The following is a 27,147-nucleotide window of genomic DNA, read 5'->3' on the forward strand; positions in this document are numbered from 1 at the left end:
ATGTTGTGTTGTAGGATGGGATAGTAAAAGAAGATCTCAGAAGTCATACACTCATCTAGTTTATCTGACCACATGTTGGAGCAAACACTTTGATTCCCAGAACTTTGAGATCTTGGAAATCAGGTCCTTCAAGAGTTGATGGGGAAAAGAGAAAGATTTGGAAAAAATAAGCAGTATTTAAGAGGCTACAGGGAAGTTCTGTGGCCAACTTTCGGGGACAGTATCAGATAAGACTGAACGCCAATAGGAATCTCCAAGTAAATCATTTCAATAAGTAATTTTCACAATAGATTTCTTACCATTGTGCTGCAAATATTTTTAAATTCATATAAATTGGCAATAAAATATTTTAAAACTAGCCTTTATTTATAAAGTCCATTGATATCCCTGCATTCATCTGCCTCTACTAATTTAGTAATGCGTAAAGTCTATTAAAAGGAGTCTCAGCTGTACATATTTGCAGTTGTTTCACTGTTTTTCCAGCAACCGTACCACTAAAATGAACCCCTTTTCAACTACTTAGTTTGAAATGCTGTAATTTAATTCTTCCCACAAGTGGGTATGAAAATCCTAACTGGGTTCCAAACTTTTCACTATCAGTCTGATTAAACTGTGTTTTGGATTCAAACTCATCATTCACTCACTCATCCATCCATCCATCCATCATCCATCCATCCATCCATCCATCCATCCATCCATCCATCCATCCATCCATTCATTCATTCTCAATGAACTCTACCTACAAATGTTGGCTAGTGTTCCATTGCTTTCGAATGTATTAACCTCCCAGTATTTTAAATTCAATCCTAACTTGAAATCTAATCAACTAATCGCATCAGATAAAAGCAACATTTCCAAACCAGTGTTTCTAAGCAGAGTGTCCCTCCAGAAAAGAAAGGAGAATTCTCTCGAGCGGGTGCGCGGACTCCGGCTTCCGACGGCCTCTAATGCCCCGCCCCTTCACGTTCTCCACGGCCTCCTCCCGTGCGTACCGCCTCCAGGGCCGGCGTCCGACGTCGAGCGGAAGTGACGTAGGACGGCCGCCGGAGGTGTCGTTGGTGGGTTGCGCGGCTGGGCCTGATAGTAGACTGGGTTCTGCGGCCAGGAAGAGAGCGCGATGTCTATCGAAATCGAGTCCTCGGAGTGAGTCCTGCGGCGCGGGATGGTGGGGAGGTGGCGGGGCCGGGAGCTGAAGGGTGTGGAGTGGAAGGTGATCAGGAGAGGCGTCCGCGAGGCTAGGGGGTGGCGGGGCATTTCCTTGCCCGCTAAGAAGTTTCTTGCCTCTGGCTCCCTCGGGGGCGGGTGCACGGGAAGTAGCGGACCAGATGCCCAAAGCCCAGTGGGAGGCGGCGCGGGTCCGGGGAAGGTTACTCCTCGAAGACCGAGTCTAGCGGTCGCCGACGCCTGGCGCTCCGGGGCTGATCAGGTGACCCTTCCTCTGCGGGCTCCCGTCTGATGATCTGCACCCGGGGCTGCTCGTCCTGCCCCGGTTAGAACAAGTGTGATTCGTTTCCTCTGGGGTTGCGTGGCTCCTCTGCTCTCCCCTTCGCAGCACTTAACCCAGTATTGTCACTGTTTCGCTCTCCACCCCGCTGTGCTGGGCGCCTAGCTAGAGGCTCCTTTTTCTTCTATTGATAGTCCCAGTGCCTAGCACACCGTGGAGGCTCGATCACTGCCTTTGAAATGAATGGACGACTAGTTTTTTTATCATGCCCTACCTGGAGCTGAGTTCTGGTTAGTCTGTGAGCTCTGTGTAGCTACAAAAGAGAGAGAATCTGGAGATTGGGCCCGAAGAATAGCAGATTGGGGGTGGGGCGGTCCTAATGAGTGACTGAAGGTCTTAGTGAACTTTTCCAGGACAGCGTCCTCCACCTTGCACTTGGCAACACTCAACAATTGAATCATCAGATGTAACATTTGTGTTTTGAGTGTAAGGGAGAGGACTTGTTCTGAAGACCTGCCATAGGATGAAAGGGAGCTTATTTATTCAACAAATACTGAAGTCTACTATTGTTCTGGACTCCTGGGGATACAGTAGTGAACAAAACAGACAAAAATCCTTACCCTTATAGCATATACATAGTGATTGGGGAAGGCAAACAACAGACAAAAACAGTAAATAAAATATGAGGCTTAACAGATGGTGATAAGTATTGTGGAGAAAAAATAGAGCAAAGAAAGGTGATCAAGAGTGCTGGAGTTAAGATAACTAAGTCAAAGGCAGGGGCTGGAAGGACTCCATGATTTAGGACCTAAATAATAGTGGATACTGACATTCTCCCATTCTTGGGCTGCTGTGCATTTTTATCGTCTATAATAATAAAATATGCTAATTATACTGGACAGTGAACAACCTTCCAAACAACCTTCTGGAGGAAGCTGGGGCTGCAAGGGCCAAGCCCCTTGCAGGAATTTCATGCATCGGGCCTCTAGTTATCAATAATAGCTACTATTTACTAAGTGTTTTTTATGCTAGTCATGCTGTAAGCAGTTTAGTCAACCTTTTCACCAAGCCTACAGGGTAGGTATTTTTCTTAACAGATGAAGAACAGGCACAGAGATAACTGACTTGCCCAACCTCACAATGAGTGACAGAACTCTGATTCAAATCCCAGCCTATCTCCAAAGTTTTAAACTCTTAATGTATTACATTGTGTTTGAAGGAAGTAAATTGGATTGTGGTTATACCAAATAAGAGGTCTTTACAGGGAGAGTGGCTTATTTGGGGAGTGCAAATGGAAGTGTGTTAAGGAGGATAGTAGGTACTAGAACAGCAGTGATCTAAACCTGAGCCCTGAGACAAAAGATTACTGCAAATAGCAGTAATAGGCTTCCTTCTTAAAATCACTGCCAATTTGAATCTTCATTTTCCCACTTACCTGTTACTTGGTGAGATTCTCATCTATAAAATGGACATTATGGTAATACCCTATCTCATAGGATTGTTTTGAGGAGTAAAACAATATGTCTAAAACGCTTAGAATAGTACTTGGGCCCCAGCCGGTTGCTCAATGGTTAGAGTGCCGACCCATGCACCAAATGGTCATGGGTTTGATTTCTGGTGAAGGGCACATCCTTGGTTGGAGGTTTGATCCCCAGCTCCGGTGGGGGCTCCTGAGGGCACTTGCGGGAGGCAACCAATCTCTCTCTCTCTTTCTCTCTTTCTCATCCCTCTCTCTCTCTTTCCCCCCCTCCTCTATACCTTCCACTTTCTCTAAATATCAATGGAAAAAATATCCTCAGGTGAGGATTAAAAAAAATTAAATTAAAAAAAAAACCAGTACTTGGTATATTGTAAACCAAGCATGTCAAACTCAAAGGCTAACATGGGTCAAATAAACAAGGTTTAAGTTTATGTGGGCTGCAAAAAAACAAAAGCTTCAATTTTCATAGAAACGTGGGTTTATTTCGATAGAGACATGCTGAATACAAAGGGCTGAAATAAATGAGTCATCGTTAACATAAAATAATAGAACAATGTAATGAAAATTAATATTTTTTTCTTGAATATTAACTTACCAGACACTGAATAACTGCACAAATTAATAAGTGTAACGCAAATACCTATTTTTCTTTTTCTCTGAAAGCGAAATATTTCCTGTTGCGCACACCAAACAAGTCAGCACAAGATTAATGATGGGGCAATCAGCTGCTAAAATATTCACTGCTAGTATTGGAGAGAAATGCCCCCCTGTGCATAAGGCGCGTAAGGGAAATGAATGCAACACGATTATAGTAATCAGTCATTAGCAAACGTTGTAGTTCGTTATTAATAATTATGTATAACAGGATATTGTAAAATTAAGTTACGAAATTTTTTTTAAAATATTTTATTGATTTTTTACAGAGAAGAAGGGAGAGGGATAGAGAGTTAGAAACATCTATAATAGAGATCGACCAGCTGCCTCCTGCACGCCCCCTAGTGGGGATGTGCCCGCAACCAAGGTACATGCCCTTGACCGGAACCGAACCTGGGACCCTTGAGTCCGCAGGCCGACGCTCTATCCACTGAGCCAAACCGGTTCGGCCGAAATTTTTATTAAAACGTTTCTTACATACCGTTATATTGGCTGGGCCGAGAAATATTTGTTGTGGGCCGCATGTGTCCCGTGGGCCGAGAGTTTGACATGCTTGCTGTAAGTGCATAATAAACATTGGTTATTATTTTATGTTTATTATTTCTCCCCAGAGAGAATTGACTAAATTTCAGTCTGAAACCCCTTCCCCAATCTGACCCTTTATACTAGTGCTGTTCAGTGGAAATACAGTGTGAACCATGGATAAGGAAAGAGAAGGAAAACAGTGTATCACAACATCATACAGTGAACTTTCACAGTACATGTGAACCAGATTCCTCACTAGTCTCATTAACTCCAGATCAGGAAGTTTTAACTGTAAACATATTTAACTAAAAAATTTATAAGTTTTCTGTCACATGTTGAAAATGGATGCTTATTTCAATATTTGGCAATTACCTGACTCCTCTTTTCCTTGAGAAACTGAGTTTATAATGTTTTTATTTCACTTGTCCTGAAAATTTCTTAATAGAGGCAGTAGGTAATGCTATTTTTGCAAATGAGGACACATGGATTTGCTTTACTTTTATATACAGTATAGCTCACCTTATTTGTGTTCAACAAATCCTTATTAAGAAAATCTCGCCCTGGCTGGCTTGGCTCAGTGGATAGAGCGTCAGCCTGAAGACTGAAGGGTCCCAGGTTTGGTTCCGGCCAAGGGCACATGCCTGGGTTGTGGGCTTGATCCCCAGTAGGGGGTGTGCAGGAGGCAGCCGATCAATGATTCTCTCTCATCATTGATGTTTCTATCTCTCTCTCCCTTTCCCTTCCTCTCTGATATCAATAAAGAAATAAATTTTAAAAAAAAGAAAAGAAAATCTCAATTCACATGTTTTGGTTGTCATTTTAAAAATGGACCAAATAATCCTAATAAGAATTTAGAGTACTTGCGTTAATGACTAGACTAGGTTTAAGTATTTCACTAAAGTGTGCAACAATGTAATTGTACAAATTAGTAAGAAAGTTGGCATAATAAAAAGCTCTCTGGCCTTGGAAGTAAGAGTTATTTTGTACCAACTCCCTTTCTAGCTGACTATGAGACATTAGGCAGATTATTTCTCCCCTGAACCTCAGTTCTCCTGTTTCTGAGATGGAGGTAGGACGGGACAAGCTCCAGAGTCCCCTGTAACTTAGATTTTGTGATCTGGGGCATACTTTTCTCATATGATAAAGAAATGAAAAGTGGGCAGAGAAAGCCGATGGTTGAGTAGGAGAAATAAGCTGGGATGGGCCTTTATTTTGTGGCCTCTCTGGGGAGTAGGATCCCTGAACTGGATGACTTGCTTTCTTTTTTCAGTGTGATCCGTCTTATCATGCAGTACCTGAAGGAGAACAGTTTACACCGGGCACTAGCCACCTTACAGGAAGAGACTACTGTGTCTCTGAATACCGTGGACAGCATTGAGAGTTTCGTGGCTGACATTAATAGTGGCCACTGGGACACAGTTTTACAGGCTATACAGTCTCTGAAATTGCCAGACAAAACCCTCATTGACCTCTATGAACAGGTAAGAGTGGAAGTGATGCTGATTCCCATGGGTTGGTTTATTGTGGGACTCCTGACTGAGAAGCATTAGTGAGCATTCCTTCAGGCCCTATAGGGCTGGAATAGTCCTTAAAACTTACACTGTCAAGGTTCAAGTGTTACTTTGTACTTTTTTTCTCTCTTCTTGGAAAAGCCAAGAATTTCCCAAATTGAAAGTATTTCTTAAGTGATCATTAAATATTCCGACACCAACGGTTCTGAAACCAACTAGTGTACTGCAAATTCAGTTCTGGCACTAACCACCCAAAGTTAGCAAAGACCCCATAAGTTAAGGGCTCAATTTTCCATAAGATTGCCCTTACTTCAGACACCAACTGCACTTTAGGGTCTCACGCCACCCACATTCCTGACTAATGCTATAAATTTGGGGACTCCCATGACCCCCTCAATTGACAATTCACTAGAATGACTCACGTAACTCAGGGAAGCACTATATTTATTATTGCAGTTTTATTATCAAGGATGCAGATTGGAACCAGCCAAAAGAAGTGACACATAGGATGAGGTCTGGGAGGGTCCTGAACACAGAGCTTCCAATACCCTCTCCCTGTGGACTCAGTGTCTTTCTCACCTGGCATATTAATGTGTTTACCAACCAGGAAGCTCCATTGGGGTTTTTATTGGGGTTTCATTCATTCTTCAGCTCCCTTGAGATTGGGCTAGCTCAAAGCCTCAACCCTACAATCACATGGTAACCAGCCCTCATCCTGAGCTATGTTATTAGCACAAACTTAGGTGTGATGGAGGGGCCTCTTTAATAACAAAGAAACTCCTATCTCTGGCAAACTTTGAGGCTTTTTAGAAGCTCTGTGTCAGGAATCCAGGACAAAAATCATACAAATTATATATTATGCAACAGAACAGAGTGGAGTTTATGGAATAAGAATGTAGCGTTGTTTGTAAAAATAGGGTAGTTGGTTTGTTTCTTTACAATCTACATGAGTTCGGTAATTCCCCAAAGAAAATTTTGGTACCTGAAGAAAGGTTTCTCTGAAGCCCATGGAGAGATTCCCATCTTTAGTTTTCTTCAGCATATATAGTCTGAACAAATGGCCTGAGAGGAGAGGAGATTGGTAGATAAAAATGGAGGGTGGAAGTTGAAAGATTGAAGTTATTACTTACAATTACTTCAGTTGTCCACCTGAAAAGGAGAAGGGGTATTTCCCAATATCGGAAGTCACTTTGACAGGCCATTTTGCATAAGAAATTGTACTGAAAAAGAAGTATTATTATGAGAATGCATTGAAACAGCCATTTTCTTTCATTTGTCCAGGTTGTTCTGGAATTGATAGAACTCCGTGAATTGGGGGCTGCCAGGTCTCTTCTGAGACAAACTGACCCTATGATCATGTTGAAACAAACGCAGCCAGAGCGGTATATTCATCTGGAGAACCTCTTGGCCAGGTCTTATTTTGATCCTCGTGAGGTAAGACTGTGGTAACAAAAAAAAAAATTGTTGTTAATTTTTGCAAACATGCAATAATGTAATCTTTTGAAATCATTTCATTGGCTCGTATTTGGGATTTTGATTTTAATTTTCGATAGCACTTTTCCATGTATATATGTTTGTTGAAGTTTGCATATGTTAAAGGGGTTGATCTTGTTCAGTTTTCTGAGTATTGAAAGGTTTCCCTTCCCCACATACCACATTTTAGAGGCTTGTGTGTCAGTCAAGAAGCAGAAAGTTTATTCTGATATCATTTCCTCATTAGCCCAAGTACTTGTCTGGCCCTGAAGGGCTTCCTGACTGCTGGTATATTCTCTATGCATTTATGTCCCTTGCCCCTGACAATTGCATTTTCTTTTGGTTCAGGGAAGCGTTCACTTCTCAGCCAATTATGTTTACTGGTAGGGCATGATGACTGATGATCTTTTATTTCCCCCAAACCTTTTTTTGTGTGTGTGCTTTCATTTCTCAGGCAGCCTTTACTAGTCTAAATGGGGTGAAGAAGAATAGACATTGGATAATGGAAAGTTAGAAACCATGAGGATAAAGGGTTACCAAGACAGGATTAATGTTAGAGGTGGTGAAGAACTTCTGGGCTGGGGTCATTTGACTGAAAAAAATTACCAAAGAATATAAAAGAATCCTTGACTGTGCAGATTTTTCAAAAACTGGAAAACAACCCTGGCTTTGACATAGTTTACTTGGACTCCTTTGAGAAATAACAGTATGGATCGTCTGACCTCAGTTTTCTTTCAGCTCATACTTTTGAAATGTAAGTGGACAGAATTGGGAAGTCATTTTTGAAAACTAATTGATTTAATTAACCCCCTGTTCAACTGGGTAGTTTCTTTTCATGTTTTCCATTTTGAGTGTTTCTGCTTGATGATTGTTGTGTAGTTTTTTTTTTAAATAAGTACAGTCATATCTTGTAACCATTTCTTGGAAATGATGCTACCCCCTTTCCTTTTCAGGCATACCCAGATGGAAGTAGCAAAGAGAAGAGAAGAGCAGCAATTGCTCAGGCCTTAGCTGGGGAAGTCAGTGTGGTGCCTCCATCTCGTCTCATGGCATTGCTGGGGCAGGTAATTAAAGTTTGTGGAACTGAAATTACCCTTTATATAAACTACTAGAGGCCCAGTGCACAAAAATTTGTGCACTCGGTGGGGGAGAAGGGGTCCCTCAGCCCAGCCTGTGCCCTCTTGCAGTCTGGGACCCCTCGGGAGATAACGACCTGCTGGCTTAGGCCTGCTCCCGGGTGGCAGAGGGCAGGCCCAATCCCTAGGTGCAGCCCCTGGTCGGGCTCAGAGCAGGGCCGATTGGGGAGTTGGGGCACCGCCTCCTGTCACACACAGAGCAGGGTGGATCAGGGGTTGGGGCGCTGCCACTGTCACACTCAGGGCAGAGCCGATGGGGAGGTTATAGCTCTACCCCATCACACACAGAGCAGGGCCCGTGGGGTGGGGGTTGGGGCGCCGCCACTCTCACACTCAGGGCAGGGCCGATGGGGAGGTTATGGCTCTACCCCGTCACACACACAGCAGGCACACACACAGCAGGGCCGATCAGGGGGTTGGGGCGCTGCCCCCTGTCACACACAGAGCCACAGGGCGATCAGGGGGTTGGGGAGCTCCCCCCTATTAGGCACAGAGCAGGGCTGATCAGGGGGTTGGGGCGCCTTCCCCTGTCACAAACAGAGCAGGGCGGATAGGGAGGTTGTGGCCCTGCCCCCTGTCACACACAGAGCTGCAGGGCGATCAGGGGGTTTGGGCGCTGCCCCGTCACACTGATCCCGGTGCCCGGAGGCCTCGCGGCTCCGCTGATCCCGGTGCTGGGAGGCATATTACCCTTTTACTATATAGGATAGAGGCCTGGTGCACGGGTGGGTGCCGGCTGGTTTGCCCTGAAGGGTGTCCTGGATCAGGGTGGGGGTCCCCACTGGGGTGCCTGGCCAGCCTGGATGAGGGGATGATGGCTGTTTGCAGCTGGTCACACACCCTTCAGGGTGGGCGTCCCCACTGGGGTGCCTGGCCAGTCTGGGTGAGGGGCTGAGGGCTGTTTTCAGGCTGGCGGGTGACTGAAGCTCCCAACCGCTCCTTTTTTTCTTTTTTTTTTATTCTGGGCCAGCTCTTAGGCCTCTGCTGCTGAAAGCAGGTTTCTGGCCTTTGTTTACCTTCTGTATTTGAAACAATATTGTGATCCTGCTGGCTGAAGCCTGGCGGACTAAAGCAGGTTTCTGGGGTTTTGTTTAGCTTCTATATTTGTAACATAGTTGCTTAGAGTTGCAGCTCAGAGGCCTGCAGCGGCAGGCAGGGAACGTTGGAGTCCTCTGTCACTGAAGCAAGCAAGCCTCATGTTAGTTTCAAGCTGCCTGGCTGCCGGCTGCCATCTTGGCTGGCAGTTAATTTGCATATTGCCCTGATTAGCCAATGGGAAGGGTAGCGGTCGTACGCTAATTACCATGTTTCTCTTTTATTAGATAGGATATGTACAAGCTAAAGAAATCAGACAGCCTATGTATTGATTACTATCTGTGAAGCTGTTTGTACTAACAGCTGTGCCATGCCATCCTCATCTTATAGATGAGTGGTTAAGAGAATAAGCTCTATGCCCAGCTGGTATGGCTCAGTGGTTGAGCGTTGACCTATGAACCAGGAGGTCATGTTTCAATTCCCGATCAGGGCACATGCCCAGGTTTCGGGCTCGATCCCCAGTGTGGGGCATGCAGGTAACCGATCAATGTTTCTCTCTCATCATTGATGTTTCTCTCTCTCTCCCTTCTCTTCCTCTCTGAAATCAATAAAAATATATTTAAAAAAAAGAAGAGCATAAGCTCTAGAGTCAGAATTAGGGTGACCATAGAATTTAACATTTCATCTAGGATAACTTCAAGGCACTCTTGATTGTAAAATCCATTTTGGTACTTGGCACAAGAATATCTGTTGGCAGCCAGTGCAACAACAGTGCAAGAGATTGATCCTATTATTTATAAGAATTCAATAGTTGATAATGGAAATGTCACCAAACCTAGGAATAGAGAAGAATTATTCACCTTAGGGTTTGGGGTGCTTACTTTAGAAGGGGGGGGGTGGTCAGCTCAGAGCTTTCACTCACATTTAATATAGCATAATTTCAGATAGATTGAAAGTTATATATTTTAAGAAAATAGAAAAACTAGTAGATAATATAATGTATTAAACCTCCTGCTAGGGAAGGACTTCCTATGATTAGGGAGTAAACATCCAGGTAAAGGTCAACAAATTTAGTCACTTAAGAGTTCAACATAAGATAAAAAGAAAGCTATAAGGCTGTAATAATTTAAAAAATAAGGCAGCCCTAGCTGGTTTGGCCCAGTGGATAGAGAATCAGCCTGTGGACTGAAGGGTCCCAGGTTTGATTTCATTCAAGGGCACATGCCAGGGTTGTGGGCTCAATCCCCGGTGGGGGGGCGTGCAGGAGGCAGCCGATCAATGATTGTCTCTCATCATTGATGTTTCTATCTCTCTCTCCCTCTCTGAAATGAGTGAAAATATATTTTTTTAAAAAGGCAGATTGGAGAAAAAAGTTCTTTCTGGCAAACATAAATAACAAATAACTTGATCACATTAAAAGCTCACAAATTATTAATCAGAGAACTGACTAAAGCAGGGTATAACTTTCCACTCATTAAATTAGCAAAGTTTTAAAATGATATCCAAACTGTTTAGTTTTCTTATTTTTTTTTTAATCCTCATCCAAGGATATTTTCCCATTGATCTTTAGAGAGAATGGAAGGGAGGGAGAAGGGGATGGGAAGAGAAAGAGACAGACAGACATTAACTGGTTGCCTCCTGCATGTGCCCCGAGCTGGGCCAGGGACCAAACTGCAACCGAGGTACATGCCCTTGACTGGGAATTGAATCCAAGACTCTGGTCTGCAGGCCGTCGCTCTAACAACCACTGAGCAAAACTGGCCAGGATGAGTTTTCTTGATATAACAAAGGGAAAAAGGAATAAACGTTGTGCCTGTCATATAAACTTAACATATATTATTTTGTTGTATCCATTTAGCAACTCTAGGAATTAGGCTTTTACTTCTTTGAGTTCACGAAATTGGGAATCAGAATAACATTGGGCAAATGATCTGGCCTAGGGCCATCTGTCTCTAATGCCCATGATTTTTTCACTCATAATATAGTTGTGAGTGCTGTTGAAGTTGTGACTTTTTGGGAAAACAGTTTGTCATTGTATATTAGGAGCCTTAACCATTCTTGTTCTTTTTTGAATTCAATAATTTCTATTCTGGGAATCTATTCTAAGGTGGGAGTAACCCCAAAATAGAAAAAGCCTTATGTTCAAAGATGTTCATTGCAGCATTATTTAGATGAGTAAAAAATTGGAAATGTGTAAATGTCCATTAATATATTAATTAAATAAACTGTTAAACATCCAGGATATATTTTATAGCCATTGAAATGATAATTATGGCATAGCATGATCTGATTTAGGTGAAAACAAAGAATATAAAACTTTACCTATAGCGCCCTGGCCGGTTTGGCTTAGTGGATAGAGCATTGGCCTGTGGACTCAAGGGTCCCAGGTTCGATTCCGGTCAAGGGCATGTACCTTGGTTGCGGGCACATACCCAGTAGGGAGTGTGCAGGAAGCAGCTGATCGATGTTTCTCTCTCATCAATGTTTCTAACTCTCTATCCCTCTCCATTCCTCTCTGTAAAAAATCAATAAAATATATTTAAAAAAAACAACAACAACTTTACCTATAGTATAATTACAGCAACATTAATTAAATACATGTGTAAGGGGGAATACTAGAAGGTAATATATAAAATGCTAACAGTGGCTGTGTTTGAATGTTAGTTAGAACAATGGGAGATTTTTGTTTTCCAAATTTTATTTATAATAAGAGTCACATCTGTAAGAAAATAGATGTGGAAAGATGAACCTGTTGGCTCTTAGACTTCCCTTCCACCCTGAGATCAGCCTGTGTTCCCAGGACACACAGAGCAGCATAGATTTTGCTGTGTTTAGATGGTTGGATCTAGATGGCTCAGTTTCCTGTGAACCTCATTATTTCAGGCTTGGCTTTAAGCAGTCAGGATCAGATCTTAAAAGCACCCAAGTGGATTATTACACATTTCTTTTCTCATAGGCGCTGAAGTGGCAGCAGCACCAGGGGTTGCTTCCTCCTGGCATGACCATAGATTTGTTCCGAGGCAAAGCAGCTGTCAAAGATGTGGAAGAAGAAAAGTTTCCTACACAGCTGAGCAGGCATATTAAGGTAGGATCCTTTGACACTCAGCCAGTTGGTAATCATCTGTTGAGGACTCAACATGTGCTTCCTCAGTCAGGCCCTGTGGTAGGCACTTGCGTTAGAAAGCAGAATTCATTCTTCAGCTCTGATAACATTCAGGGTTGCTTTTAGTGACCACTGGGTCCTGTGGCCTGGCAGTGGCACACCTCAGTTGTATAACCAAGTGGCCATACATTTGACATTTGGCCTGTCATCTGCCTTTGCACTTTCTCCCCAGAAGCCTGCATTTGGAAGAATGGTTAGCTCTTTGGTTAAACCTGGGACTAACTATGAACTTTTAATGTATTTGTCTTGTTCAACATTTGTGTTTTTGCCTGCTGCATGTCAGCCAGAGTACCAGGCGTGGATTGTAAAGTGGGCTTGTGTGGTATTTGAGGAAAATAACTTATCATCTTATGGCTGGTTCTTGTTTGTTTTCTTTTAATCTGAGACTTTTCTAGGAAAAAGCACAATCAAGTAATTGGCAGCAGTTTCCAGAATTACAAGTATATTTGCTATTTCAGCATCTTTTTTATATTATAGTTTTTGGGTTTGTGCTCTCATTGAATATATTATGGATTTTAAAATAACTCATTACTCAAATCTTTTGACTTTGGCTTAGTGCATTGAATTAGTCTTTTCTGGATTACATGTTTTGACTTGTATTCAAAGATGATTTTGAGCAGTATTTTTACCCTGACTGAAGCCTTGATACAAATAGAAATCTTTTATTTATATAAAAGCCTAAGCTATTGTTATGACTGAACGACCAGAATGACTGACCAGTTGCCATGACGCACACCATCAAGGGGCAGATGCTCAAGGCAGGAGCTGCCCCCTGGTGGTCTGTGCACTCCCACAGCCAACTTCCCATGGCCAGCCAACTTCCCCCAGTCCCTCCCCCTGCCAGCAAACCTCCTGCGGTCCCTCCCCTGTCCCTCCCCCAGCCGGCAGACCCCAGCTGGCAACTGGCAGGCTCCCAGCCCCAGGCTGGCATGCCTCAGCCGGCGGCGGCAGCAGGCCTGACCCAGATTGGGACTGGGAAAGACAGCTCTGAAAGGCCCTGATCACCAGCCAGGCCTAGGGACCCCACCAATGCACGAATTTCGTGCACTGGGCCTCTTCTAGTCCATTATAATTATGCTGCTGGGCTAAGATTTTTGTTACAAACACTTTCCATTTTTGGCATTTAAATTGAAATTCATAAAAGAGCTTTTCTCTATTATCTGTCTAATATTTTGTAGTTTTCATCTGTTATTGGGAGCCTGATTGCTGATAAGTGCTCAGGATACATTGCCCAGATAAATATTAGCTTTAATTAGTTCTCCTAGAGTTAGTCACCTTCGCATTATCACTTGGTTAAGTGAAGGTCATGTAAAGAAACAGTGATAGAAAATTTGTTTACAAAACAGTATATGAAAGCTGACATTTATTTTATAAAAATGAGTTTTTTCCTCAGATGCACAACAGGAACATATGCCATATTAAGTTGAGTGTGAAAGTCATGCTAATCGTGGCTGACTCTGGGAAAAGATTATTGTTTGGGTTACAGGATTATTTGTTCTAAGTCCCATTATAAAATATATTTTACTTTTCTTTGAAAATGTCAACTTCACATTAAAAAATTAGTTTCAACTGACAGGCTAGACCAGGAGTGGGCAAACTTTTTGACTCGAGGGCCACAATGGGTTCTTAAACTGGACCGGAGGGCCGGAACAAAAGCATGGATGGAGTGTTTGTGTGAACTAATATAAATTCAAAGTAAACATCATTACATAAAAGGGTACGGTCTTTTTTTTTTTTTAGTTTTATTCATTTCAAACGGGCCGGATCTGGCCCGCGGGCCGTAGTTTGCCCATGGCTGGGCTAGACTTAAAACTGGTCGGAGAAAATATATCCACAACCTTCCTGTGTCCAGGTACAGAAATGTCCCTCCAATGCTCCATTAGAATAAGCTAGCTATGATTTCATGCTAGGGCAGGGTTTCCCGAAAGGTTAAAATGCTAATTGTTTTAAGGCCACTAAATAAAAATGTATCTGTTTCATTGTTTCATTTGAAACAGTTTGGTCAGAAGTCACATGTGGAGTGTGCTCGATTTTCTCCGGATGGTCAGTATTTGGTCACTGGGTCTGTTGATGGATTCATTGAAGTATGGAACTTCACAACTGGAAAAATCAGGAAGGTAAAGTATTTAAAATATATTAACTTTTCTAGTGAAAGAATTACTATTGTTATTCTTAAATTACCTGTTATTTATACACTTTACATTATTTTATTTATTTTTAAAAATATATTTTTATTGATCTCAGAGAGAAAGGGAAAGGGAGAGAGAGATAGAAACATCAGTGATGAGGGAGAATCGTTGATTGGCTGCCTCCTGCATGCTCTACACTGGGAGTAGAGCCCACAACCTGGGCCTGTGCCCTTGACCGGAACCAAACCTAGGACTCTTCAGTCCGCAGGCTGACGCTCTATCCACTGAGTCAAACCAGCTAGGGCTACATTTTATTTTTAATTTTTAAAATATATTTTTATTGAGAGTCATTGGTTGGCTGCCTTCTGCACACCTCACACTGGGGATCGAGCCAGCAACCCAGACATGTGCCCTGACCAGGAATCAAACCATGACACTCAACCACTGAGCCATGCTGGCTGGGCTATTTATACACTTTAAACTTATTTTTGAATGGGTGATATGTACATCTGATACAATATTTTATGAAATAGAAAAGCTGTTCAGTAAAAGGTCATGCTCCCACCCTTGGCCCTCAGCTGGTCAGTTCCTTTCCTTGGTCCAGCCAGGTTACCAGTTTCTTGTGTAACCTTCCTGGAATATTCTTGGTATGTATGTGTAAGCAGTTACTTTTTATGCCCAACCTAACCTAATTGTAGTACTAAATGTGCTCCTCTTATTATGAGTGAGAAAATGGTCTTTTTATATGTGAAAAACCACTGATATTTCCTATTCTGTGAAGTGTGTTCATATCCTTTGCCTGTTTTGTTTTTCCATTTTATTTTTTTAAAATATTTTTGTTGATTTTTAGACAGAGAAAGGGAGAGGGGGAAAGAGAGAGAGAAACATTGATGTGAGAGTGAAATATTGATCAGCTGCCTCCTATACGCTCCTACCAGGGATTGAACCTGCAACCTTTTGGTTCATGGGATGATGCCCAACCAACTGATCCACACTGGCCAGGGCTGCCCATTTTTCTTTTGGATTGTAATTTAACTGATTTGTTGGAGCTTTTTATTTTTATTATTATTATTATTATTTTAAATATATTTTTATTGATTTCAGAGAGGAAGGGAGTGGGAGATAGAAACATCAATGATGTGAGAGGATTGTTGATATGCTGCCTCTTGCACACCTCCTATTGGGGATCGAGCCTGCAACCCGGACATGGGCCCTTACTGGGAATCTTACCTCTGCCTTCTGGTTCATAGGTTGACACTCAATTCACTGAGCCACACTGGTCAGGCTGTTGGAGCTTTTTAAAGTTGAGGGAATCAACCTTTGCAATCTGTATTGCAAATATTTTTCAGTTTTGACTTTTGTCTTGATTTTGCTTATGGTTTTGCTTTATAGACTTAAAATCTTTTATATCATCATATTTATCCATCTTTTCTTCCACAATTTCTTCTAATCTTTTTATGTTTCATTTTATGTTCAATTTTTGATCCATCTGAAATTTCTTTAGTGAGATAAAGTTGGTGTAGATAAAATTTAATCATTTCCCCAAATAGCTATTTATTGACTTTACGCTGATTTAAATTGTAATCTTTATCATAAGAGTACTGAATTCTACTTGGGTAGTGAAGTAATGAGTGATATTCACTTTCTACTTTATATTAATTTTTTATAGTTTGTCTTCTTTTAAAAAAAACAAAACACACCATGAAGCAGTCTCAGTTTATAATTTTTTAAAAATAGAGATACTTCTGTTTGAACAATAATGGTTGATAAAATAAGCATCCATAAAATGGATGATAATTAAGTATATTAGTCAGTACATGGTTTGAGGGAAAGGAGCTGACAATTTGGAAAAAACATTAGTTTCTCACATTATACCCCTAAGATAAATAAATTCAGATTTATTTAAGATGTACAATATTGCCGAAACCGGTTTGGCTCAGTGGATAGAGCGTCGGCCTGCAGACTCAAGGGTCCCAGGTTCGATTCCGGTCAAGGGCATGTACCTGGGTTGCGGGCACATCCCCAGTGGGAAATGTGCAGGAGGCAGCTGATTGATGTTTCTCTCTCATCGATGTTTCTAACTCTCTATCTCTCTCCCTTCCTCTCTGTAAAAAATCAATAAAATATATAAAAAAAAAAAAAAAAAAAAAAAGCTGTACAATATGAAACTGTGCACCCATGGAGACAGACAACAGTGTGGTGAAGGCCAGGGGAGGGGTGTGGAGGTGGGCAAAGGTGAGGAATATGATGGGGGCATCTGTAATAATGTCAACAATAAAATAAATTGTAGGGAAATTCTGCTTAGAAAAGATTAGTAAGCATGCTCGCTTCAGTAGCACATACACTAAAATTGGATGATACAGAGAAGATTAGCGTGGCCCCTGCACAAGATGACATGCAAATTCATAAAGTGTTCCATATTTTTTCATGTAATAAAAGTGTTTATTTAAAAGAAAAAAGATTAGTAAGAAAAATATATAAGCTGTTATGTTGGCATTTTTTATAATGTTTGAATTGTGTAAAATTTATTCCCAGTATTAGTCATTTGTTAGGAATTTGTGTGCATGCCACTACTGTTTGCTTTGGAGATTTAGAGTATGTACAAGCCATTATCCTGATTTTAGTGAGTTTGTAGAGATCTGGGGTAACTGGGTTTTTTGTTGTTTTGATAACTGCTTATTGTTTCCTTTAGGATCTTAAGTACCAGGCCCAGGATAACTTTATGATGATGGATGATGCTGTTCTCTGCATGTGTTTCAGCAGAGATACAGAAATGTTAGCAACTGGGGCTCAAGATGGAAAAATCAAGGTATGGATAAGTGGCACAAACTCTGGTATGCAGACATTCGGAGAGTTCTGTAATGAGGGAGTGTCCTACATATGATATGAGCTTGATAACAGCTACTGTTTGTTGAGCATCAATTTTGTGCTGATAATCAGTTTACTTTTTTTTTTTTAATTTTTATTTTTTTTATTGCTTAAAGTATTACAAAGGGTATTACATATGTGTCCTCCCCCCCCCCCCCCCCGCCCTTGACAATCCCCTGGCCTCCCCTACCCCCCAGTGTCTTATGTCCATTGGTTATGCTTATATCAGTTTACTTTTTCTTGTTTAATCCTAAGAACAACTCTGCCTAGTGAGTTCCAATAATTTGTTTAAGGTCACAGTTAGTGAGCAATAGGTCTGAGACTTCAATTCAAATCTGCTCATGCCCTTTCTGCTGTACCACCATTGCTCACTTTATATGATGTGTTGTACTTTGTGTGTTTTTTTGTTTGTTTGTTTTTAGTGAATGGGATTTTTCTAAGGAATGGGGTAGTCTGCAGTTGATTAGCTGTGGCTTGTATTTAATTGCTGGTAAAATGCCGTGAGCTAGGTAAAATACAGAAGTAGTCTCTGCTAAGTGAACTTAGTCTAAATTTTTGTTTTAATAATTTACAAGGAAAGAGGTTTAACTTTCAGAGGATTCAGTTATCATTGTTCTGTGTAAATCAGACATATCATATTCAGCTATTAGCGTGCATTTTTAATGCTGTTTTAGTACATTAGTGAGCATTGCATCTTGCTTGGCTCTATGGACATTCTACTTATAAGTTTTTACTATTTTTTTTGATAAAGGTTTGGAAAATTCAGAGTGGACAGTGTTTAAGGAGATTTGAAAGGGCACACAGTAAAGGTGTCACCTGTCTAAGCTTTTCTAAGGATAGCAGCCAGATCCTCAGTGCCTCTTTTGACCAGACAATTAGGTAAGTAAGAATCCCCACTGCCCTTACTTGGGTTTGATGTGATGAAGCTCTGAAGGGAAGTACTAGTGATTCCTTATACTTTCACCAGGATGGTATTATATAGAGAGTGAGGTATATGAGATCTCGTTTCCCCAGGCAGAGTACAGCTGACACAGTGCTATAATTTTGTCTACTTGAGTCATTACCCACCTGCATCAGAATCATGTTAGAGGGCATATTACAAATACAGATTCCTGGGATCTAGCCAAGACCTAGAAGTCTGTCCCTGAACAGAAACCTGTGGTATTATTTGCATATTTTCTACCAGTTTCTGTGCCAACCTTTGGTTTTATTTTTGTTTGATTGTTTGACATAATGAAAATTATACTGCATACGTAAATGCATAGCCCCGTTTCTTCACTTAATATTATAACAGGAGCTTCTGTAATTCATCTAAAATGTATTCAACACTTGGTCTCAACCATAATATATAGAATATTAATTGTTCTTTTCATTTCCTTTTATGTGTGATAGAATTCATGGTTTAAAATCTGGGAAGACCCTGAAGGAATTTCGTGGCCATTCTTCCTTTGTTAATGAAGCAACATTTACACAAGATGGACATTATATTATTAGTGCATCCTCTGATGGCACTGTAAAGGTTAAGTATTTGCTACTGGATTATTTTGGGGTATCCATTCCATTTTTGCCCTTTAAGGAGTTTTCAGTGGTGGGAATGGTGATAATTGTGGTGGAGTAAACCTCTTTACTAGCTATTTTAGTTATAATTGAGGTGAGTCTGAGACAGTAATAATATTCTGTGGGTAATTCCTATTGGACTAGGAACCTCAAATCTCAAATCTACAAAATCAGACTTTAGCATGTGTAGGAAAAGAGGAAACGTGTGGAGTCTTAGGTTTAAGTCATCCCCCATTTACAATGTTTAAATTTGATCTTGTCATAGGTATGGTCCACCCACCAAAAATTCACAAAGGGCTCAGTGGCCAAATAAATAGCTATCTTTTTTGTTGCTCAGCCTCATCCCACCCCTGACACCCACATTTAGGGTCTTCCTACTAGCATTTATAGAGGAACAGAAGAGGTTTAGAGTTAAAACCAAGCCCTGCCCTGACCGGTTTGGCTCAGTGGATAGAGTGTCGGCCTGCGGACTGAGGGATCCCAGGTTCGATTCCGGTCAAGGGCATGTACTTTGGTTGCGGGCACATCCCCAGTGGGGGGTGTGCAGGAGGCAGCTGATCGATGTTTCTCTCTCATCGATGTTCCTGACTCTCTATTCCTCTCCCTTCCTCTCTGTGGAGAATCAATAAAATGTATTTAAAAAAAAACACAAAAATAAAACCAAGCCCTCTCTCAGATACTTATTTAATGCCCTCAGCTGAAAGTAATGGATCTTCAGTATCTTAAGAGATTTATTTTAAGAGAGGGTCTCATTTTCTAGAAAAGATGAGAAGTCCAAGTAGTAAATTGCTGAGGATCTTGAGACATTCCATTTACATTCTAGATCTGCTTTTAAATTGCCTTAGGCAAGTCTTTTTTTATTTTTATTTTTTTATTTCATAGAGGAAGGGAGAAGGAGAGAGATAGAAACATCAATGATGAGAGAGAATCATTGATTGGCTGCCTCCTGTACACCCCCCACTGGGGATGGAGCCCGCAACCCAGACATGTGCCCTCGACTGGAATCGAACCTGGGACCTCTCAGTCCGCAGGCCAACACTCTGTCCACTGACCCAAACCAGCTAGGGCTGCCTTATGCAAGTCTTGTAGCAAAAGACCTCAACATTTTAACACAAACCCCTAAAAGTCAGACCACACTCTGAGATTTGTTCTGGCTTGGGAATCTAACCAGAAACCTGAGGGTAGGAGATATACTTTTCCTCAGGATGGATGGGGAAATACACAAGACTCTTAGTATTTTAGTCATGGGATTTGCCCTCTTTGTACTATGTATAGGACCTCACCAGATGCCATTGGAAGGGGGTTTAACAAGGCCGCTTTGTTTTGAGGTCTTTTCCTTTAGTTCCACAGTGGAAAGGGTAAAGCATCTCACTGACTTTTTGGACAAAACACTAAAACCCTTTGAACTCTTGATACCTGAAATGTTCATTTCTCTTCTAGGCAACTGGGCTTTAGAGAAGATTGGGATAGATAATTACAATGTTTATTGGGAAAATAAATAGTTGGGCACTAAATAGTGGGCAACTATTTCTGTTTATGGGTATTCAGCATCTGTTTTGTGCTAAGCTCTGTTGAAGGCACAGAGAAGACACAACATAGTCCATACCTTTGAGGCTTTTATGCCTCATTAAGTGAGTAGTGTCCAGACAAAGCTTATGCCGTCAGTATTTGGTCCATTCCTTTTCTGAGTGCATCTCAGATGTCAATAACTTTATTTTTGGAGACAGTTTATTCTGTTTTAGTAATCTAATTTTCATTGTTTAAAACCTCAGAATTGTAGCCCTAGCTGGTTTGGCTCAAGTGGATAGAGTGTCAGCGTGCAGACTGAAGGGTCCCAGGTTCTGTTCCAGTCAAGGGCACATGCCTGGGTTGCGGGCTTATTCCCCAGTAGGGGGTGTGCAGGAGTCAGCTGATCAGTGATTCTCTCTCATCATTGATGTTTCTCTCTCCCTCTCCCTTCCTCTCTGAAATCAATAAAAATATATTTAAACAAACAAAATAAATAAATAAAACCTCAAAGCTGTAGAAATTCTTAGGCTTTAATTTTCTTATTTTTATTTATTTTTTGTCATAGATATGGAATATGAAGACCACAGAATGTTCAAATACCTTTAAATCCCTGGGCAGCACTGCAGGGACAGACATCACTGTCAACAGTGTGATCCTGCTTCCTAAAAACCCAGAGCACTTTGTGGTGTGCAACAGATCAAACACAGTGGTCATCATGAACATGCAAGGGCAGGTGAGTGCTCCGGAAGTGCCTGTGGACCATTCCCAAATCAGCATGTCTTGGTCCTGGCCCTTCCAATAACCAAATATGGGTTTACCACTCCAAAAAGCATATACACTGTATTTGTTATTCAAATGCTTATTTAAACTATATTCTTCAGCTTTTCAAAAGTTATCTCCTTTCCCCAGGGTTTTTGTATATTATGTTCTTCTTTTGCATCCTTGGGGTAAGTGAGGCTCTTGCCTCTGCAGAATCTCATTGAAGAGTTTAAGATTAACAATTCCTGTCAGAGTGAGGGAGATAGAATGTGTCAGTTACCAATTTGGAACATCTAGCTACCACATGATCTCAGATAGAACGCTAATTGGAAAAGGGCAACCATATTTTCATGATGTGTATTTGTAATCAGCACATTTGCATGGTTCCCAAGGAACCTCACTTTTGTAGCACCAGGGACATTAGAAGCTTCAAGGTTGAGGTCTCGAGGCCTGGGAACATGTAGTGGTGCTATTGAAATGTTGGCTTGGGCACTTGGGATTCTGCTGAGCATGGAGAAGACCCAGGGGCTTGTGTATGGAACTCTGTTCCTTTAGTCCCTATAACTAATAGAAATTAGTGCTTTAAGATCCTTGGTTGAGATGGTTGGTCTGTGGTATCTGCTGGGCCCTGCATAGTAACTATAGGTGCCTACTTCCTCATTTTCTACTTGACATTTTAAAGACTTTTTATTAAACAAAAATAATTTTAGATTCATAAAGAAGTTGTTCCTGTGTACTCTTTCCCCAATGATAACATCTTACATAATGATAGTATAATTATCAAAACTTAGAAATTGACATTAGTACAATTCTGTTAATTCAAATGCAATTTTATTTGGATTTCACCAGTTTTCACATTCATTCATTTTGAGGCAGGAAGTTAATAGTTATATGAAATTTCATTACATGTGTAGAATTATGTAACCACCACCACAGTTAGGCTAAATAACTGTTCATCACCCCAAAGGAACTTTCTCATTCTACATATTTATAGTCAAACCTTCCCAAACAACATTGACCACTGGTCTGTTTTCCATTATTATAATTTTGTCATTTTGAGAGTGGTGGATAAGGAATCATACAGTATGGAATCTCTTATAACCTTGCTGTTTGTTTCAGCTTGATTTGTGATGGTTTTAAATGGTATATAAAATAGAGCAAACAAAGTCTTGGAGACAGTTCCAGCCTGCAAGTGGGGAGTGTCTCATTCTGTTAGAAAGTGAAACTGGGGAGCATGGTTCCATAAAGTGTTGAGAAACAGAGGTTTATTGACTTAGAAATTGTCATATGTGTGGTAATGAATTTGTTTCATGGTAAAATGGCTCAATAAACTAAAGAGCAGGATTGGTGACTTGGGATATAGGAATTCTAAATTTCTACCCGCCACTGACTTTAGATAGCCTATCTTCAAATATTTCTCAGGCAAGAGGATTTAGCATATGATGAATGGAATTTGTGATCTAATTAAACATGTCAGTAAACCATAGTACAAAATAAGAGTGTAAAGATGTCCATTTAAACTGCTGCTAATACAGATGTTTTGTTTTTTGCCTTGCTCTGTGATACGATCTAGATTGTCAGAAGCTTCAGCTCTGGTAAGAGAGAAGGTGGTGACTTTGTTTGCTGCGCCCTCTCTCCCCGTGGTGAATGGATTTACTGTGTGGGAGAGGACTTTGTGCTCTACTGTTTTAGCACAGTCACTGGCAAACTGGAGAGAACTCTGACAGTGAGTATTATTGACTTAAGGCCATCTAAAGAAATTTTGTTAATGCTTGTGTCTTTCTGAACTCTGATGTAAACCTTTTCCTGACTGCTATCAGTGTGAACCTTGATATAAAAATTTTATCACTAAATAAAAGAAAGGATCCATAAGTAATTATATGGAATTACCTCCTCTCTCAAGAAGAAAAGTCATCCTTCATTGAGCCCTCAGCTTCAAGTGGATAGGGTTGGGGGTACATAAAGCAGAGAAGAAGGAAGGGAATATGTCTAGATAGCCACCTAAATTACCCATATATTTCTCAGGGGTGATTGGAGAGTGATAGATATAGCTAGTTCTGTCCATGTCTTTACAAAGACAAATTATCTTATCAAATTGATTTGATTATGTTTTTAAACAGCTCATGTTGTCAGAGTTACTATAAGGAGTAATTAAGTCAGCTGTTGTAATAGCCCCCAAATTTCAGTGGCTTAACACAATCAAAGTTTATTTCTTATTATATGATACTAAAGGCCTGGTGCATGAAATCGTGCATGGGCGGGGTCCCTCGGCCTGGCCAGCAGTCGGCTGATCAGGGCCAGGGGGAGGGACCGTGGGAGGTTATCGGTGGGAGCACACTGACCACCAGGGGGGCAGCTCCTGCGTTGAGTGTCTGTCCCCTTGGTGGTCAGTGCATGTCATAGCGACCAGTCGTTCGATCATTCAGTCATTCCGTTGCTTAGGCTTTTTTATTTATATATATGAGTTGAATAGCCCTCCTCCATCTTTTAGCCGTGCCATTTGGAATATATGGACTCCAAGATCCCAGGAGTAAAAGATAGGTGGAGGGCTATACTGGATGTTTTTAAGACCCACATCTGGAAGTGGCTTATATTACTTTGTTCCTCATTCATTTTTGGTTAGAATTAAGTCACCTGGCCACACCCAAATGCAAGGGGGACAGGGAAAATGTAATCTTTGTGGCCCAGGAAGAAATGGTATGGTGAACATATGAAAAATTGTATATGTACCCATGTTAGAGAATAATCTCTTGTCCTATACATTCTTGAGTGAACTTTTGGCACACCTGCCCTGGGAAGCCTCCAATATGTGAGCAAAACAAGGTGAGGTGGAGAGTGTCTAGCTGAGGGTCCTGGCCAGTCCAAGTTCACTGAGTTGAAGGAATCATTTAGTCTTATTCACTGTCCTGGGACAAAGTGTTATTTACACATTATGAAAAACAGTACAAAAAGTATGAACAACAATCTAAATAGCCTTATTTGAGCTTTTGTTTGTGTGTTGCCTTGATTCCTTTGGTGGAAAGTGGGAACTTCACTCTTATTCTCTCCCACTCGGCTCTGGAAACCTCTTCAAAGTGTTTTGTTTTTTTAATAGAATTATGTACCCTAACCCTCTATTTTACTTTTTCCAGGTTCATGAAAAGGATGTGATTGGTATTGCACATCATCCCCATCAGAACCTGATTGCTACCTACAGTGAAGATGGACTCCTAAAACTCTGGAAACCCTAATTAGACTTTTTTCTTTAAACTAGTCTGAGAGCATGTACTTAAATGAAGACATATTCATGTGTTGCTTTTTTTTTTGCCAGTTTCTCTGACTAACTTGTCTGAATTAGGCACAAGAATAATTTTGTGAAAGTTCATGTTTAAGTTAGCAGTTACCCTTTTTATACATTTTTAAGGTATTCATTTGTCTTTCTAATTGGGGCAGTCACTTAATGTTTTCAATTATCTTTTACCTGGAGAGTGAAGTAATTGATAGTTCTAAAAAAATTATAATCCTTTGATTATTGCAATTCTGATTAAAATGTGCCTCCTTGCAGTAAACTTGTAAATAGGAACTATCCCATATTCAGTAGCTAGTCCTTTTTTTTTTTTTTTTTTTTTAGATGGTAATAAACTTTATACCTTTCTGGAGTCTTTGTTCTTAAATGTGAAAGTTGCTTATCTGGTTAGCATATTAGAATCTAATGAGGTGGGTGGGACATGGACATTATTATGCTCGAATCTTAAATACAGTAGGAAGTCAACTTCTGGGTAGAAAAAGAAACTATATGTGAAAAGGTTGGATGTTACATAGGATCACATTTCACTGCCTTTACCCTTCCATTCTTTTCTTTTTTTTTAAATTTTAAATGAATAGCTGTTTTTATTCTAAGTAATTTTTTTAAAAATCTTTATTGTTGAGAGTATTATAGATGTCCCCTCTTTTCTCCCCCACTACCCCCCTCCGCCTGGTTCCTGCCCACCCCAGGCCTTCACCACCCTACTTCTGGCCACAGATAAGATCTTTGGTTAATCTCTTCCTGCCCTCCCTCTCTTCCCTCTGAGATTTGTCAGTTTGTTCTATGCTTCCATGCCTCTGATTCTATTTTATTCACCAGTTTATTTTTTTCATCAGATTTCTTATTCATTTATTTTGATTATTAGATCTGATTGTTGATAGATATGTATTTATTGCCATTTTATTGTTCATATTTTTTATCTCTTCTTAAATAACTAGAGGCCTGGTGCATGAAATCTGTGCACTGAGTAGGGGGGGAGTGGCGGAGTTCCCTCAGCCTGGCCTGTGCCCTCTCACAGTCCGGGACTCCTCGGGATGTCCACCTGCCAGCTTAGGCCCACTACCCACGGGGATTGGGCCTAAGCCGGCAGTTGGACATCCCTCTCACAGTTCGGGACCCCTCCCTCCTTACTGCCCGCCTGCTCCCTGCTTCTTACTGCTCAGCTTGCTGCTCCTTCCTTAGCACTGCCGCGGAAGTGGGAGAGGCTCCTGCCACTGCCTCTGTGCTCTCCAGCCGTGAGCCCAGCTTCTGGCTGAGCGGTGCTCCCCCTGTGGGGGCAGCTCCTGCATTGAGCGTCTGCCCTCTGGTGGTCAGTACACATCATAGTGACCGGTCGTTCTGACCGATCCACCATAATGGTCACTTCGGCTTTTATTATATAGATACCCTTCAACATTTCATATAATACTGGTTTGGTGGTGGTGAACTCCTTTAGCTTTTTCTTTGTGAAGCTCTTTATCTGTCTCTCAAATCTAAATGAGAGCTTTGCTGGGTAGAGTATCTTGGTTGTAGGTCCTTACTATTCAATACTATTGAATATTTCTTGCCACTCCCTTCTGGCCTTCAAAGTTTCTGTTGAGGAATCAATTGACAGTTGTATAGGTGCTTCCTTGTAGGTAACTAACTGCTTTTCTCTTGCTGCTTTAAGGTTCTCTGTCTTTAACCCTTGACATTTTAATTATGATGTGTCATGGTATGGGCCTCTTTGGGTTCTTCTTGTTTGGGACTCTCTGTGCTTCCTGGACTTGAAAGTCTATTTCTTTCACCAGATAGGGGAAGTTTTCTGTCATTATTTCTTCAAATATGTTTTCAATATCTTGCTCTCTCTTCTCCTGGCACCCTCATAATTTGAATGTTGGTATGCTTGAAATTGTCCCAGAGGCTCCTTACAATATCTTCATTTTTTTTTATCTTAATATTTTTGGATTCTTTTTTCTTTTTGCTCTTCTGATTGGGTGTTTTTTGCTTCCTTATATTTCAAATCATTGATTTGATTCTCAGAATCCTCTACTCTACTATTGAATCCCTGTAAATTATTCTTTATTTCACTTAGTGTATGCTTAATTTCTGACTGGTCCTTTTTCATGTCTTTGAAATTCTCACTAAGATCCTTGAAAGTTTCATGAAGATCCTTGAGTAACTTTATAACCATGGTTATGAGCTCTATATCCAGTAATTTGCTTGCTTCCATTTTTTTCATTTGTGATATTTCTTTGTCTCTGCATTTTGACTGCTTCCCTGTGTTTGTTTTTGTGTATCAGGTAGAGCTGCTATGTCTCCTGGAATTGGTAGAGTGGCCTTGTGTAATAGGTGTCCTGTAGGGCCCAGTGGCTCAGCCTCCCCAATCACCTGAGCTGGGTACTTTAGGTGTGCCCCAGTGTGGACTGTGTGCACAGCCTTGTAGTTGACCCTTGATTGCTGTTGGTGTCTCTAGGAGGAGTTGACCTCCAGGCCAGTTGGCTTTGAGGACCAACTGTGACTACAGTGGGAGGGCTGTTGTGCAAGAGGCGAGGCCCAGCTGTGAAGCAAGGCAGGCTGGTGCTAGGGCCTGGTCTTGGCCTTTTATTGATAGGCTTGGGGAACGCTGTCATCAGCTGCAGTTAGTGAGATTTTAGTAA

General features: G+C 41.1%; 1 protein-coding gene and 1 non-coding gene across 2 annotated transcripts; both read left to right on the forward strand.

The window, feature by feature from the left end:
- The first annotated feature begins 1,014 nt into the window (after positions 1 to 1,014).
- Positions 1,015 to 25,269, forward strand: SMU1 (SMU1 DNA replication regulator and spliceosomal factor). Its single transcript, XM_036330600.1, has 12 exons — positions 1,015 to 1,143; positions 5,374 to 5,584; positions 6,896 to 7,048; positions 8,041 to 8,151; positions 12,215 to 12,343; positions 14,419 to 14,538; positions 17,243 to 17,359; positions 18,170 to 18,297; positions 18,811 to 18,937; positions 21,050 to 21,217; positions 22,817 to 22,969; positions 24,375 to 25,269. Exons 1-12 carry the CDS (start codon positions 1,118 to 1,120, stop codon positions 24,471 to 24,473), a joined length of 1,542 nt encoding a protein of 513 aa, XP_036186493.1. The 5' UTR covers positions 1,015 to 1,117; the 3' UTR covers positions 24,474 to 25,269.
- LOC118667854 lies at positions 16,871 to 16,975 on the forward strand. The gene has a single exon (XR_004971430.1). It is a non-coding gene; the product is annotated as a U6 spliceosomal RNA (small nuclear RNA).
- Positions 25,270 to 27,147: the final 1,878 nt, after the last annotated feature.

Source organism: Myotis myotis, unplaced genomic scaffold, assembly GCF_014108235.1.
Source record: "Myotis myotis isolate mMyoMyo1 unplaced genomic scaffold, mMyoMyo1.p scaffold_m19_p_12, whole genome shotgun sequence".
NCBI classification, from domain to species: Eukaryota; Metazoa; Chordata; class Mammalia; order Chiroptera; family Vespertilionidae; genus Myotis; species Myotis myotis.